This window comes from Tachypleus tridentatus, chromosome 13 (assembly GCF_004210375.1).
Source record: "Tachypleus tridentatus isolate NWPU-2018 chromosome 13, ASM421037v1, whole genome shotgun sequence".
Lineage (NCBI taxonomy): Eukaryota > Metazoa > Arthropoda > Merostomata > Xiphosura > Limulidae > Tachypleus > Tachypleus tridentatus.
Genome location: NC_134837.1, coordinates 264,470,367 through 264,487,801, shown reverse-complemented (window position 1 = coordinate 264,487,801; position 17,435 = coordinate 264,470,367). Strand labels below are relative to the sequence as shown.

The 17,435-nt window shown below is 32.9% G+C and overlaps 1 protein-coding gene across 2 annotated transcripts in view; it reads left to right on the top strand.

Moving 5' to 3' along the window:
- Positions 1–286: 286 nt before the first annotated feature.
- LOC143236825 (uncharacterized) overlaps positions 287–17,435 on the top strand; it is a 28,776-nt gene continuing 11,627 nt past the window's right edge. Inside the window, exons 1-3 of one of the 2 annotated variants that reach the window (XR_013019763.1) lie at positions 287–669; positions 3,633–3,944; positions 12,881–13,233. Coding sequence is in view for 1 of the 2 variants with exons in the window: in XM_076475426.1 (XP_076331541.1) it covers positions 13,191–13,233 (43 nt within the window). In the remaining variant the exon portion in view is untranslated. Of the gene's footprint in view, positions 670–3,632; positions 3,945–12,880; positions 13,234–17,435 lie in introns of those variants that run through there. The other variant, XM_076475426.1, reaches the window with a different exon arrangement.

Here is a 17,435-nt window from a genome sequence, read left to right as displayed (position 1 = left end):
GTCTACAGATTTACAACGCTAAAATCAGGGGTTTCATTCCCGTCGGTCGACTCAGCGGATAGCCCGATGTGACTTTGCTTTTAGAAAACACACACACTAAACAAACAAAACATGCTTATCTTATTTCTTTTTTTTTATACGTTGTTAGTAATAATTTCAATACACCCAACTAATCAATGTTTAACAATTGCTATGATTTCATATATATTAATTTCTTAGATTATTTATACAAGATAAACAACATTATACAATAGCGAAATACTATCTGATGTTTTGGCCATTTGGTGTCGAACCGAAAACACAGCGACTTAAACGAGATCAGGGTACATTTAGTGCTGGTATGGCATTTGTGGTTTACGTGTGATAAAAGCGAGTTACGGTGTTAAGATGGTAAAAATTGTGTGAAAACCGCAAGGCTTTTGTGACGAATATAAACAACACGTTATTTGTCAGTAATGGCAAAAACTTTTGTTTCGTTTTGTAACTTTAAGACGTTAATCGAATACGTGAGTTTGATAAATACAGCGATAATCACTCTATTTTTGAGCCTTGTTTCTTCAGTACAGGGTGAATTTCATCCGAGTGTCACATTTGCAGGATTTCCCCTTCCTACAAGTTCAGTTTCTAAATGGATTGACTTTTTTTCTCCTAATAGTATGACTAACTCAGGTATGATAGTTCCCTTTGGCTCTGAAAATGGACAGTGTTACGATGAGTATTACAACAGTTTATTTCAATAGTTCTTGAACTTGCATGTTGGGGTCTGAACAATGAACTTGAATATCTTAAAATCGTGAATTCATAAACTTTTAATTGAAAATGTAAATGTAAATTAGTGTTACTATTGAATCAGTATTAATATTAGTAAAAATTAAACAGAAGAAAAAACTACTGACTTGTTTCCATATTCATTCGATTATATCGCTTGTAATTTGCACTCGGCAAAAATACGTTTCCTGGCTGAAGGTTAAATGTAACCTTGGACAGAAATACAAAAAAAGTCTGTAGATTTATTATATTAGGCTATAGTGTAGAACGTATATTTATAGTTTTAATCTTAACTGTGAAGCTCTCTTAGTCTTAAAACCCTTAAGTGGGATGAAAATGGTCTTTCTGATATTTAAGAACGTACTGTTCTTTCCTACATCTAACTTGCTGTTTATGAATGTTATATGTTCCTGCTAATTCAACTTTAAGTTGTGAAACATCTAAGACGATACTTAAACTTGATAATTTGAATGCTATTGTATAGGTTTTTTTTTTAATTTTTACTTATTCTAATCATTTCTGTGAGCCTCCCAATCAGGACCAAAACGTGACACTGACCCTTAGCTGAGATCTGGAAATCATGCATACAACTTAAGTACTTATATTATAATTCAGTATACTAAGACAGTTACTAACGCTTGTCCTATATGTTTCACCATTTCTCATTTTTGTTATAACTAGGAGTCTAAAAAGTTAGGAGTCACCTTAACCACTCTGAACCTTTGATAGGGCACAGTAACATGTAAACCAATAATTTGTGAACATGATCTGTGGCTCATGGGTGCTTCAAAAATAAGGTCCAGTGATAATACTGCTGGACATGAAGAGGCTTGTAAAGAATAGAGTTTACCCCAAAATGAGTAAAGAATGGTCTCACTTCGGGTAATGGAAGTAGGACGTGGCCATGTGAGCTTCATGAACCAACTAGATTTTGTCAAGTTGATTATCGTTCACCTGAACACATGCATCGAAGAAAATGTTCAATCTGTCATGAAAATAAATCAAAATTTGTGACAAATGCCCATTCATAATATCTTGTTCATGATGCATCAGCTGATCTTGGGCCACAACAAACACTTCTATCATGTCTAAAAGCATATAAGGTTACCTTTGTATTGCATTTATTGTTACAAAAAAACTTCAAATGTGCTCAGAAATCTTGGAGAAATCCTTTTTTTCTTATTCTTAAAGCATCTCTGTGGGCAAAGTGACACATCTCATAGCTCTGTATGCTTACATGGATATAGAATCAAGTAGCTCCTGATGGTGAAAGTATCTGCAAACTCTTCATGTTCATGGGACAGGAACCCATACATATGCACATTTAATTCTAATATTTATTACAGTGTAAAGTTGTACGAGTCACTCGAAGCATCTCTATGGTCACCCTGTAGATGTGAGTGGCCATATAGATGTTGGTTGTTGTCTGTTGGGTGAGGATTGAACTCAGTACATTAAGCTGTTCTCATTACCATTACTAAACTAACAGGTCTAGATCATTGGTATAAATATGTTGAAGAATTTTAACCTTGTGTTAGATTTAACTATTGGAAAAAAAACCTCATTTGTGGAGAAAATACAACAAATATATGTAGTTGTAATCATGGAATAAAACACTGAAAAAGATATTAAATATGAATGGTTTATTTTTTGAGTCATAGTAGATGATGCTTATCAGTACATGTATGCCTTTATTAGATTTATCTCTTGTAGTTAGAACATTTCGAGAAAGTAAGGAAAGCTAATGTTTAGTATTTTAAAAACCAGTAATGAAGGATATCCTTAAGTTTACTAGTTCTTTCATTGCCATGGTTACAAGCAAGCATCTCTTTCATTTCCAGTGCCAAGCTTATAAAGAAATAACTCTTCCTGTATCAGGTTTATTTATAGACACAAAGATAAAAAGGCCCGGTATGGCCAGGCGGTTAAGGCACTCAACTTGTAATCTGAGGGCCGCTGGGTCGAATCCCCATCACACCAAACATGCCACGGGGCAATATAATGTGATGGTGAATCCCACTCTTTGTTAGTAAAAGAGTAGCCCAAGAGTTGGTGGGGGGTGTTGATGACTACCTGCCTTCCCTTTAGTTTTTCACTGCTATATTAGGGATGGCTAGCACAGATCACCCTCAAATAGCTTTGCATAAAATTCAAAGATAAAAAACAAAATATTTCAATGGTTATTTGAAATTTGTGAACTTCAGGAAGGTCTTTCTTCACGAATGTTCAGATTACAAAGTCATGTGGAATTAGGAATTATGTCTTCAAAGCTGTATCATTTTGTGTTAAGACTTCTTGAGCCTATCTTCCTGACATGAACACCGTGTATTTTGTTATGTGTTAAAAAAAAGGAATTGTTATCATCAAGTTTAGGAAATTTTTAATAATTCATACACTCCCTGGATATATATTTTTCATTTCTTCTACACAGTTAAGACATTTAGCACAGATCTTGAGCTGCATACAAGACTTTGAGGTTTGATTAGCAATAAAATATTTTATTATTAGTTCCACACTCATAAAATTATTTTGTACTTGTTGTACTGTGTATGTCCTTAACAAGCTGGCAAGCAGAAATACAACTATACCAGTGTGTAAGACCTTTTACATTTTATATCCAGACCTTTAGGAATTGTCATAAATTAGAAGCATGTATAATATTAGCACTCCAACCACACTATATTTATCATGTCCCTTACCAGCATGTATTCCTTAATCTAGAGCTGGTCAGGCTGTCTGGATATTGGTATGTTCTTTGTGTTGTTTTTAAAGTTCTTAATTAGTGTAAATCTCTCTCTTATAAAGCATATACAAGACATTTTTTTTTGTATTTAATTGCAAAATGTTTATTTTATCTCTTGTAGTGTTTTCTCAAGGACTTAAAGTTTCGAATGATGGCCCTGCAATATTTGATTCTGTGCTCACATTTGTAGCAGAGTTGGACAATAACACGGGAACAAGTGATCAGTTTGAATATGTGTTTCAACACAATGCCAACTGTCATAGTGAACATAGATACTCAAAAATGTCTGGGAGGACAGCTAATCTACCTTTGGTATTCTCTAAAACAGACTGTAGAGAAGGGACCTATGTTATGAATGTTAGTGTATGTGAAAAAGTACTTTTAATCTTTTGTAATAGGATAGCCCATGGAAGTACTACATTTCTATTGACAAGTAAGTATATGGTTTACAGATGTTTGTGTAATTTGTTTGTTATAATTATTTTAAAGATGTGTAAAATGGCTGAAACACTACGACAAAAACTTCTTAATAATGGTCAATTAACATAATGTTTTGGAACAGCATGGGAACTGTTAGTTTATTTTGGCTATACCATCCTCTAAACTAAACTAAAACAGTAAATAAATAAACAGAAAATACAACAACTTGAAGCCAGTCCTTATCAGTTGTATATTAACCAGACTCAGTATCAAACTCACGTTCATGTCATCAGTAACATACAAAGGTGAAACATCCTGTTGGAAGAATAGCTGCATTAGCTGAAGACGACCCCTACCCTGCCAAAATTTATATTTCTGACCTCTAATCTTACTATTCTCACTGTTAAATATAAAAAAGATGGTAATCTTACCGAATAAAATTTGAAAAGGTTTAGATTTTTAGGATGTTTGGCTGTATAATTAGTGATTTCAGTTGTTCACTCTAATGTGTACTGTATGTTCTCAGCTGTGTAAACTATGATACAGAGAAGTGGTACTAACAAGGTACCCTGTACTATGTCTTTAGTTGTATACACTATATAACTAATAAGTTTAAATAACAAAGTACTATGTACTTATGTCTTCAGTTGTATATGCTATGTTACAGAAAATTGGGTGGGACTAACAAGGTACCATTTACTGTATGTCTTTAGTTGTACATATTATGTTACTGAAACATTGAACTAACAAGGTACCATTTACTGTATGTCTTTAGTTGTATGTATTACGTTACAGAGAAGTTAGACTAACAAGGTACCATTTACTGTATGTCTTTAGTTGTGTATATTATGTTACTGATACATTGAACTAACAAGGTACCATTTACTGTATGTCTTTAGTTGTATGTATTATGTTACAGAGAAGTTAGATTAACAAGGTACCATTTATTGTATGTCTTTAGTTGTATATATTATGTTACTGATACATTGGACTAAAAGGTACCACTTACTGTATGTCTTTAGTTGTATATGTTATGTTACTGAAACATTGAACTAACAAGGTACCATTTACTGTATGTCTTTAGTTGTATATATTATGTTACTGAAACATTGGACTAACAAGGTACCATTTACTGCATGTCTTTAGTTGTATATATTATGTTACTGAAACATTGGACTAACAAGGTACCATTTACTGTATGTCTTTAGCTGTATATATATATTATGTTACTAATAAGTTGGACTAAAAGGTACCACTTACTGTATGTCTTTAGTTGTGTATGTTATGTTACTGAAACATTGAACTAACAAGGTACCATTTACTGTATGTCTTTAGTTGTATGTATTATGTTACAGAGAAGTTAGACTAAGAAGGTACCATTTATTGTATGTCTTTAGTTGTATATATTATGTTACTGAAACATTGGACTAACAAGGTACCATTTACTGCATGTCTTTAGTTGTATATAGTATGTTACTGAAACATTGGACTAACAAGGTACCATTTACTGTATGTCTTTAGCTGTATATATATATTATGTTACCAATAAGTTGGACTAAAAGGTACCACTTACTGTATGTCTTTAGTTGTATATGTTATGTTACTGAAACATTGAACTAACAAGGTACCATTTACTGTATGTCTTTAGTTGTATGTATTATGTTACAGAGAAGTTAGACTAAGAAGGTACCATTTACTGTATGTCTTTAGTTGTATATATTATGTTACTGAAACATTGGACTAACAAGGTACCATTTACTGTATGTCTTTAGTTGTATATATTATGTTACTGAAACATTGGACTAACAAGGTACCATTTACTGCATGTCTTTAGTTGTATATAGTATGTTACTGAAACATTGGACTAACAAGGTACCATTTACTCTATGTCTTTAGCTGTATATATATATTATGTTACTAATAAGTTGGACTAAGAAGGTACCATGTACTGTATGTCTTTAGCTGTATATATATATTATGTTACTAATAAGTTGGACATACAAGGTACCATGTACTGTATGTCTTTAGCTGTATATATATATTATGTTACTAATAAGTTGGACTAAAAGGTACCACTTACTGTATGTCTTTAGTTGTGTATGTTATGTTACTGAAACATTGAACTAACAAGGTACCATTTACTGTATGTCTTTAGTTGTATGTATTATGTTACAGAGAAGTTAGACTAAGAAGGTACCATTTATTGTATGTCTTTAGTTGTATATATTATGTTACTGAAACATTGGACTAACAAGGTACCATTTACTGCATGTCTTTAGTTGTATATAGTATGTTACTGAAACATTGGACTAACAAGGTACCATTTACTGTATGTCTTTAGCTGTATATATATATTATGTTACCAATAAGTTGGACTAAAAGGTACCACTTACTGTATGTCTTTAGTTGTATATGTTATGTTACTGAAACATTGAACTAACAAGGTACCATTTACTGTATGTCTTTAGTTGTATGTATTATGTTACAGAGAAGTTAGACTAAGAAGGTACCATTTACTGTATGTCTTTAGTTGTATATATTATGTTACTGAAACATTGGACTAACAAGGTACCATTTACTGCATGTCTTTAGTTGTATATAGTATGTTACTGAAACATTGGACTAACAAGGTACCATTTACTGTATGTCTTTAGTTGTATATATTATGTTACTGAAACATTGGACTAACAAGGTACCATTTACTGCATGTCTTTAGTTGTATATAGTATGTTACTGAAACATTGGACTAACAAGGTACCATTTACTGTATGTCTTTAGTTGTATATATTATGTTACTGAAACATTGGACTAACAAGGTACCATTTACTGCATGTCTTTAGTTGTATATAGTATGTTACTGAAACATTGGACTAACAAGGTACCATTTACTCTATGTCTTTAGCTGTATATATATATTATGTTACTAATAAGTTGGACTAAGAAGGTACCATGTACTGTATGTCTTTAGCTGTATATATATATTATGTTACTAATAAGTTGGACATACAAGGTACCATGTACTGTATGTCTTTAGCTGTATATATATATTATGTTACTAATAAGTTGGACTTACAAGGTACCATGTACTGTATGTCTTGAGCTGTATATATATATATATTATGTTACTAATAAGTTGGACTAACAAGGTACCATGTACTGTATGTCTTTAGCTGTATATATATATATTATGTTACTAATAAGTTGGACTGACAAGGTACCATGTACTGTATGTCTTTAGCTGTATATATATATTATGTTACTTATAAGTTGGACTTACAAGGTACCATGTATTTAGTGTTTAGTTTTATATTCACAATAAAAAATGGATTACAAAGGTTTATGTTTCTATTTGAAAACTAATGGTAAAGTAGTGATAATTGTAAATGTGTAATTTGAAAAACATTTCAGTTTTTTAAATTTCACTAAATTAGTTTATGTTGATTTTCTTTGAAGTGTGACATATGCATACTCAACACAGAATTAATGATGTGTAAACTATAGATAGCTTACAAAGTTCAAGTTAAGAGATGTTTGTCTTGTAAATGTGACTAAGTGATTCATGAGCCATATGTACAACCTTTTATAATATGCTTCATCTGTCAAGGTAATGTATTGATGTCAAATGTCTTCCCTGTAATGTTTATGGTTATGTAAGTGTAAGTTAAATGTTTTTTTCTAAATATTATATACAGAATGAAAGGTTTCAACATGATAATTTATTTATTGTTGTTTTATTATTGAATGGAAAAATGATTTATTTCTATGGGTGTAACAAGTACTTGGTTAGTAAGACTTACTTGGATGGAAATCTACTTTGTATGGGATGTCACATTTTGCTTTTAGACCCAAACAGAACCTGGATGGTATTGTTTTCTGTCTAACAGTTTTTATTTACGACCTTGCCCTAAATAAGTTCTGCATAGTACTATTTTATGTTGTTTTATTGACTTGTATATCTTGGTTGTGTTCCAGTGACTGGCATGCAATTAGTTTATAACTACAAGACACAGTGCACTGTCCTCAAACCTACCAGACATAGAGTGCACTGTCCTCAAACAGTAATTAAGATTTGTTCTTTTCTTTGTGAGTTTGTTTGCCCTCCAACTTCTTTCACTCAGTATGAGGTTGTTATTATTAAGAAGCTTGGAAAAAGAAAATTATACTATAATATCAAATGTGCAGAAATGTAATTCACATAAATAAAAATGTTAGAGACTAGAAACTTGTTATCTTCATCCTTTGAGGGAAAATAGAAACTTCATTGTGGTATTGATATATTTAAAAGAACATACAACTAAAAAATGATACAGTTTCATTGTTCAGTTATGATGAGAGTGGTCAGGATGTGATGGCATGCATATTCTAACTTCTAAGAATATATGTGTTCAGTTACTGTGATTATTATGTTTAGTTTATGTGTGCTTAGTTACTGTGAGTATTATGCTTAGTTTAAATGTTTCCAGTTACTGTATTATGTTTAGTTTGTGTGTGTTCAGTTACTGTGATTATTAAGTTTCCATGTGTTCAGTTACTGTGATTATTATGTTTAGTTTATATGTGTTCAGTTACTGTGATTACAATTTTCAGTTTATGTGTTCAGTTTCTGTGATTACAATTTTCAGTTTATATGTGTTCAGTTTCTGTGATTATTATGTTTAGTTTATGTGTGTTCAGTTACTGTGGTTATATGTTTAGCTTATGTGTGTTTAGTTACTGTGATTACTATTCAGATTATATATGTTCAGTTACTGTGATTACTATTCAGTTTATATGTATTCAGTTACTGTGATTACAATTTTCAGTTTATGTGTGTTAAGTTACTGTGCTTATTATGTTTAGTTTATATGTGTTCAGTTTCTGTGATTATTATGTTTAGTTTATATGTGTTCAGTTTCTGTGATTATTATGTTTAGTTTATATGTGTTCAGTTACTATTATTACTATTTTCAGTTTATATGTGTTAAGTTACTGTGATTACTATTTTCATTTTTATTTGTTCAGTTGCTGTGATTATTATGTTTAGTTTGTGTGTTCAGTTACTGTGATTACTATTCAGATTATATGTGCTCAGTTACTGTGATTATTATGTTTAGTTTGTGTGTTCAGTTACTGTATTATGTTCAGTTTGTGTGTGTTCAGTTACTGTGATTATTATGTTTAGTTTATGTGTGTTCAGTTACTGTGATTATTATGTTTAGTTTGTGTGTTCAGTTACTGTATTATGTTCAGTTTGTGTATGTTCAGTTACTGTGAGTATTATGTTTAGTTTATGTGTGTTAAGTTACTGTGATTACTATTTTCATTTTTACTTGTTCATTTACTGTGATTTTTATATTTAATCTATGTGTGTTCAGTTACTGTGATTTTTATGTTTAGTCTATGTGTGTTCAGTTATTGTGATTTTTATATTTAGTCTGTGTGTTCAGTTACTGTGAGTATTGTGTTTAGTTTATATTTGATCAGTTACTGTGATTATTATGTAGTTTGTATGTGTGGAGTTACTGTTATTATTGTGTATAGTTTGTATGTTAAATTACTGTGATTATTATGCTTAGTTTGTGTCTAGTTACTGTGAATATTATGTGTAATTTATGTGTTTAGTTACTGTGGTTATTATGTGTAGTTTGTGTGTTTAGTTACTGTGATTATTGTGTGTAATTTATGTGTCTAGTTACTGTGAATATTATGTGTTGTTTGTGTGTTCACTTACTGTGATGAATGAGTTTTTATGTGTTCAGTTACTTTGAATATTATGTTAAGTTTATGTGTACAGTTATTGTGATTGTTATGTTCAGTTTATGTGTGTTCAGTTACTGTGATTATTATGTGTAGTGTATGTGTGTTCAGTTACAGTGGTTATGTTTAGTACACATGTGTTTAGTTATTGTGGTTATTATGTTTGTGTGTTCAGTTACAGTGATTATTACTTTTAGTTTATGCGTGCTCAGTTACTGTGATTATTTTGTTGTTTTATATGCCCTGTTACTGTGATTATTGTTTATTTTATGTGTATTCAGTTTCTGTGATTATGTTTACAATGCATGTGTTCAGTTATTGTGATCAATATGTTTAGTTTGTGTGTCCAGTTGCCGTGATTACTATGTTCAGTGCATATGTGTTAAGTTACTGTGATTATTATGTTTAGTTTGTTTGTGTTCAGTTACTGTGGTTATATGTTTAGAGTATTTGTTGAGTTATTACAGTTATTGTGTGCAGTTTACATATGTTCAGTTGTTGTGATTATTATGTTCTGTGTTTATTATGTTTAGTTACTGTGAGTATTATGTTTAGTTTGTTTGTGTTCAGTTACTGTGGTTATATTTTTAGAGTATTTGTTGAGTTATTACAGTTATTGTGTGCAGTTTACATGTGTTCAGTTGTCGTGATTATTATGTTCTGTGTGTTTAATTACTGTGGTTATTATGTCTAGTTTAAATGTGTTTAGTTACTGTGAGTATTATGTTTAGTTTGTGTTTTCATTTATTGTGGTTATTATGTTTTATGTGTTGAGTTAATATGATTATCATGTTTATTTTATGTGTTCAGTAAATATGATTATTATGTTTGTGTGTAGTTAGTTTGATTATTATGTTGATTTTATATGTTTAGTTACTGTGATTATTATGTTTATTTTGTGTTCAGTTACTGTGAGTATTATGTTTAGTTTGTGTTTTCATTTATTGTGGTTATTATGTTTTATGTGTTGAGTTAATATGATTATCATGTTTATTTTGTGTTCAGTAAATATGATTATTATGTTTGTGTGTAGTTAGTTTGATTATTATGTTTATTTTGTGTTCAGTTTCTCTGATTATTATGTTTTGTTTGTGTTTTCAGTTACTCTTATGATTAGTTTGGGTTGAGTTGTTTTGTTTATTATGTTTTGTTTGTGTGTTCATTTACTGTAATTATTATGTTTAGTTTCAATGTGTTTAGTTTCTGTGAGTATTATATTCAGTTTGTGTGTTTAGTTATTGTGATTGTCTTGGTTTATGTGCTCATTTACTGTGGTTATTATGTTTAGTTTGTGTGTTCAGTTACTGTGATTATTATGTTTAGTTTGTGTGTTCATTTATTGTGGTTATTGTGTTTTATGTGTTGAGTTAATATGATTATTAAGTTTATTTCATGTGTTTTCAGTTGGTGTGATTATCATGTTTTGTTTATGTGTGCTTAGTTACTCTTATTATGTTTAGTTTATATGTGTTGTGTTGTTTATGTTTAGTTTGTATGTTCAGTTACTGTGATTATTATATTCTAACCCTGACCCATGGTGTGAATTTATAATAGTGTATACAAATCTTGACTCCTGGTGTCAATGTTTAATACTGTATTCTGACCTGGTCTCTGAATACATTCATAATACTGTATTTTGACCTGGACTCTGAATGCCTTCATAATACTGTATTTTGACCTGGACTCTGAATACATTCATAATACTGTATTCTGACCTGGACTCTGAATACATTCATAATGCTGTATTCTGACCTGGACTCTGAATACATTCATAATGCTGTATTCTGACCTGGACTCTGAATGCCTTCATAATACTGTATTCTGACCTGGACTCTGAATACATTCATAATGCTGTATTCTGACCTGGACTCTGAATACATTCATAATGCTGTATTCTGACCTGGACTCTGAATGCCTTCATAAAACTGTATTCTGACCTGGGCTCTGAATGCCTTCATAATACTGTATTCTGACATGGACTCTGAATACATTGATAATATTGTATTCTGACATCAATTCCTAAAGTGAGTGTATAATATTGTAGTTTGGTCTGGACTCTTCTACTCCATGTATAATACTGTATTCTTTTTTCATCTAAACATTCTGTCAATGTCTGAAGTTTCCTACTTGTTCATTTGTTGTTTTTTTTTGTCTAAACTAGTCTTAGGTTACATATATTTTATTCTTGTTTTAAAGCTATTATTGTTTTTTAACTTCCTTGTCTAACAACTTCAGGCCACTTATCAAACAGGATTAAAATTTTGAAGAACAGAAAGATATCTGGTTCAACAGAAAAAAAAATTAGTTGACTTGTTTTGGTGTCCAGTGTAGTAGAGGTACATGGCTGTGTGTACGGTGAAAGACAAAGGCCAAGAAAGAATGTTGTGCACATTGAAATAGATAAATGTATCTTAACCAGAAATACATTGTTGCTGTGTATCAGTATGTGTGTTCTCTTTCCCTGGGAAGTCACAAATATATATAGTAGTTATAGATAATGGTAAAACTTAGTTCAATAAAAGTAAAAGACCTATTAATAAAATGGAACTGCCTTGTTTAAGTGTGATTTGTTTAAATTACAAAATCAAAATATTTATAGCTGTTTCTTTTAATATGAAATTTATTTTTGATGTAGAATTCTAAAAACAGTCTCTCATTACTGGGACCATAAAGTAAACTAAAAAGCCAAGTTTTTTTTACAGTAATATTTTTCTACATTAGTTCATAGATGCTTACATTTTGTGTATTAAATTTGGTAATGGATTTAAGTATTAAACCTTTATCAATAACTCTATTTAATTAATTGAAAAATAAAGTTAATTACTTTTTGCATCAGAATTTACTCAATAAATATAAACTACATTGTATTTGTCTTATGTTAAACTTTTCAGTATTTTTATGAAACATGTAAATAACTATTACTATAACATCCTAGCATATCATAGTGTTAGTGATAAGTACTTAATGCTGATGAATAAAAAGTAATCTTATAGTTGAATGTTTTTTGGTTTTGTTTTTTAATGAGTGATATTTAATACCATATTAATTACATTATGATTCTCTGTTAATTTTTCACTTTCCAGCTGGTTAGGTAATTTTATCTTTTTACGTGTTTTTATTTCAGTTTTGATGCTGGGAAATCTTGTTAGATTTGAGGAAAACAAGTTTGATTTTGGAGAACAGATTTAAAATTTATATATTTTCATTTATTAGAGCTCTTGAATGGAAACATCTCAGTTAGTCAGGAGGAAGAGAGTGGTGGGCAGTCAGACTTCAAACTCATATCAACAAAGGAAGAAACTAATCTTACAGTCATTCTTCATGACCCTAGTGGCTTTCTAGACAACTACACCATTACTTATTCCTGGAACATTGATAAACTTGTCTTCATTGATGTCGGACCCAGTTTAGCTGCAATTTCTCTCGTCCTGGAAAATACAATATTGATGTAACTGTTGTGGCCTTTTATGAACCCTTGGCTTCTCAGTTTCACAAGAACAAAACTATTTCTTCCAGATCAGATATGACAGAATGGGGGAAGTTCAGTCAACAGATTACTGCTAAAGGTATATTGAATGTACTGACAGAATGGGGGAAGTTCAGTCAACAGGTTACTGCTAAAGGTATATTGAATGTACTGACAGAATGGGGGAAGTTCAGTCAACAGGTTACTGCTAAAGGGATATTGAATGTACTGACAGAATGGGGGAAGCTCAGTCAACAGGTTACTGCTAAAGGGATATTGAATGTACTGACAGAATGGAGGAAGTTCAGTCAACAGGTTACTGTTAAAGGTATATTGAATGTACTGACAGAATGGGGGAAGTTCAGTCAACAGGTTACTGACAGAATGGGGGAAGCTCAATCAACAGGTTACTGCTAAAGGTATATTGAATGTACTGACAGAATGGGGGAAGTTCAGTCAACAGGTTACTGCTAAAGGTATATTGAATGTTCTGACAGAATGGGGGAAGTTCAGTCAACAGATTACTGCTAAAGGTATATTGAATGTACTGACAGAATGGGGGAAGTTCAGTCAACAGGTTACAGCTAAAGGTATATTGAATGTACTGACAGAATGGGGAAGTTCAGTCAACAGGTTACTGTTAAAGGTATATTGAATGTACTGACAGAATGGGGGAAGTTCAGTCAACAGGTTACTGACAGAATGGGGGAAGCTCAGTCAACAGGTTACTGTTAAAGGTATATTGAATGTACTGACAGAATGGGGGAAGTTCAGTCAACAGGTTACTGCTAAAGGTATATTGAATGTACTGACAGAATGGGGGAAGTTCACTCAACAGGTTACTGACAGAATGGGGAAGCTCAGTCAACAGGTTACTGCTAAAGGTATATTGAATGTACTGACAGAATGGGGGAAGTTCAGTCAACAGGTTACTGCTAAAGGTATATTGAATGTACTGACAGAATGGGGGAAGTTCTGTCAACAGATTTCTGCTAAAGGTATATTGAATGTTCTAACAAAATGGGGGATGTTCAGTCAACAGGTTACTGTTAAAGGTATATTGAATGTTCTGACAGAATGGGGGAAGTTCAGTCAGCAGGTTACTGTTAAAGGTATATTGAATGTTCTGACAGAATGGGAGATGTTTAGTCAGCAGGTTACTGTTAAAGGTATATTGAATGTACTGACAGAATGGGGGAAGTTCAGTCAACAGGTTACTGACAGAATGGGGGAAGTTCACTCAACAGGTTACTGACAGAATGGGGAAGCTCAGTCAACAGGTTACTGCTAAAGGTATATTGAATGTACTGACAGAATGGGGGAAGTTCAGTCAACAGGTTACTGCTAAAGGTATATTGAATGTACTGACAGAATGGGGGAAGTTCAGTCAACAGGTTACTGCTAAAGGTATATTGAATGTTCTGACAGAATGGGGGAAGTTCAGTCAACAGGTTACTGTTAAAGGTATATTGAATGTACTGACAGAATGGGGGAAGTTCAGTCAACAGGTTACTGACAGAATGGGGGAAGTTCACTCAACAGGTTACTGACAGAATGGGGAAGCTCAGTCAACAGGTTACTGCTAAAGGTATATTGAATGTACTGACAGAATGGGGGAAGTTCAGTCAACAGGTTACTGCTAAAGGTATATTGAATGTACTGACAGAATGGGGGAAGTTCTGTCAACAGATTACTGCTAAAGGTATATTGAATGTTCTAACAGAATGGGGGATGTTCAGTCAACAGGTTACTGTTAAAGGTATATTGAATGTTCTGACAGAATGGGGGAAGTTCAGTCAGCAGGTTACTGTTAAAGGTATATTGAATGTTCTGACAGAATGGGAGATGTTTAGTCAGCAGGTTACTGTTAAAGGTATATTGAATGTACTGACAGAATGGGGGAAGTTCAGTCAACAGGTTACTGTTAAAGGTATATTGAATGTACTGACAGAATGGGGGAAGTTCAGTCAACAGGTTACTGCTAAAGGTATATTGAATGTTCTGACAGAATGGGGGAAGTTCAGTCAACAGGTTACTGTTAAAGGTATACTGAATGTTCTGACAGAATGGGGGAAGTTCAGTCAGCATTTTACTGATAAAGGTATACTGAATATTCTGACAGAATGGGGGAAGTTCAGTCAACAGGTTACTGCTAAAGGTATATTGAATGTACTGACAGAATGGGGGAAGTTCAGTCAACAGGTTACTGCTAAAGGTATATTGAATGTACTGACAGAATGGGGAAGTTCAGTCAGCAGGTTACTGCTAAAGGTATATTGAATGTACTGACAGAATGGGAGAAGTTCAGTCAACAGGTTACTGTTAAAGGTATATTGAATGTACTGACAGAATGGGGGAAGTTCAGTCAACAGGTTACTGCTAAAGGTATATTGAATGTTCTGACAGAATGGGGGAAGTTCAGTCAACAGGTTACTGTTAAAGGTATATTGAATGTACTGACAGAATGGGGAAGTTCAGTCAACAGGTTACTGTTAAAGGTATATTGAATGTACTGACAGAATGGGGGACGTTCAGTCAACAGGTTACTGTTAAAGGTATACTGAATATTCTGACAGAATGGGAGAAGTTTAGTCAGCAGGTTACTGTTAAAGGTATATTGAATGTACTGACAGAATGGGGGAAGTTCAGTCAACAGGTTACTGCTAAAGGTATATTGAATGTACTGACAGAATGGGGAAGTTCAGTCAACAGGTTACTGTTAAAGGTATATTGAATGTACTGACAGAATGGGGGACGTTCAGTCAGCAGGTTACTGTTAAAAGTATACTGAATATTCTGACAGAATGGGGGAAGTTCAGTCAACAGGTTACTGCTAAAGGTATATTGAATGTACTGACAGAATGGGGGAAGTTCAGTCAACAGGTTACTGCTAAAGGTATATTGAATGTACTGACAGAATGGGGGAAGTTCAGTCAACAGGTTACTGACAGAATGGGGGAAGCTCAGTCAACAGGTTACTGCTAAAGGTATATTGAATGTACTGACAGAATGGGGGAAGTTCAGTCAACAGGTTACTGCTAAAGGTATATTGAATGTACTGACAGAATGGGGGAAGTTCAGTCAACAGATTACTGCTAAAGGTATATTGAATGTTCTGACAGAATGGGGGATGTTCAGTCAACAGATTACTGTTAAAGGTATATTGAATGTTCTGACAGAATGGGGGAAGTTCAGTCAGCAGGTTACTGTTAAAGGTATATTGAATGTTCTGACAGAATGGGAGAAGTTTAGTCAGCAGGTTACTGTTAAAGGTATATTGAATGTACTGACAGAATGGGGGAAGTTCAGTCAACAGGTTACTGCTAAAGGTATATTGAATGTTCTGACAGAATGGGGGAAGTTCAGTCAGCAGGTTACTGTTAAAGGTATATTGAATATTCTGACAGAATGGGGGAAGTTCAGTCAACAGGTTACTGCTAAAGGTATATTGAATATTCTGACAGAATGGGGGAAGTTCAGTCAACAGGTTACTGTTAAAGGTATATTGAATGTACTGACAGAATGGGGGACGTTCAGTCAGCAGGTTACTGTTAAAGGTATACTGAATATTCTGACAGAATGGGGGAAGTTCAGTCAACAGGTTACTGCTAAAGGTATATTGAATGTACTGACAGAATGGGGGAAGTTCAGTCAACAGGTTACTGCTAAAGGTATATTGAATGTACTGACAGAATGGGGGAAGTTCAGTCAACAGGTTACTGACAGAATGGGGGAAGCTCAGTCAACAGGTTACTGCTAAAGGTATATTGAATGTACTGACAGAATGGGGGAAGTTCAGTCAACAGGTTACTGCTAAAGGTATATTGAATGTACTGACAGAATGGGGGAAGTTCAGTCAACAGATTACTGCTAAAGGTATATTGAATGTTCTGACAGAATGGGGGATGTTCAGTCAACAGATTACTGTTAAAGGTATATTGAATGTTCTGACAGAATGGGGGAAGTTCAGTCAACAGGTTACTGCTAAAGGTATATTGAATGTTCTGACAGAATGGGGGAAGTTCAGTCAGCAGGTTACTGTTAAAGGTATATTGAATATTCTGACAGAATGGGGGAAGTTCAGTCAACAGGTTACTGCTAAAGGTATATTGAATATTCTGACAGAATGGGGGAAGTTCAGTCAACAGGTTACTGCTAAAGGTATATTGAATGTTCTAACTGAATGGGGGATGTTCAGTCAACAGGTTACTGTTAAAGGTATATTGAATGTTCTGACAGAATGGGGGAAGTTCAGTCAACAGGTTACTGTTAAAGGTATATTGAATGTACTGACAGAATGGG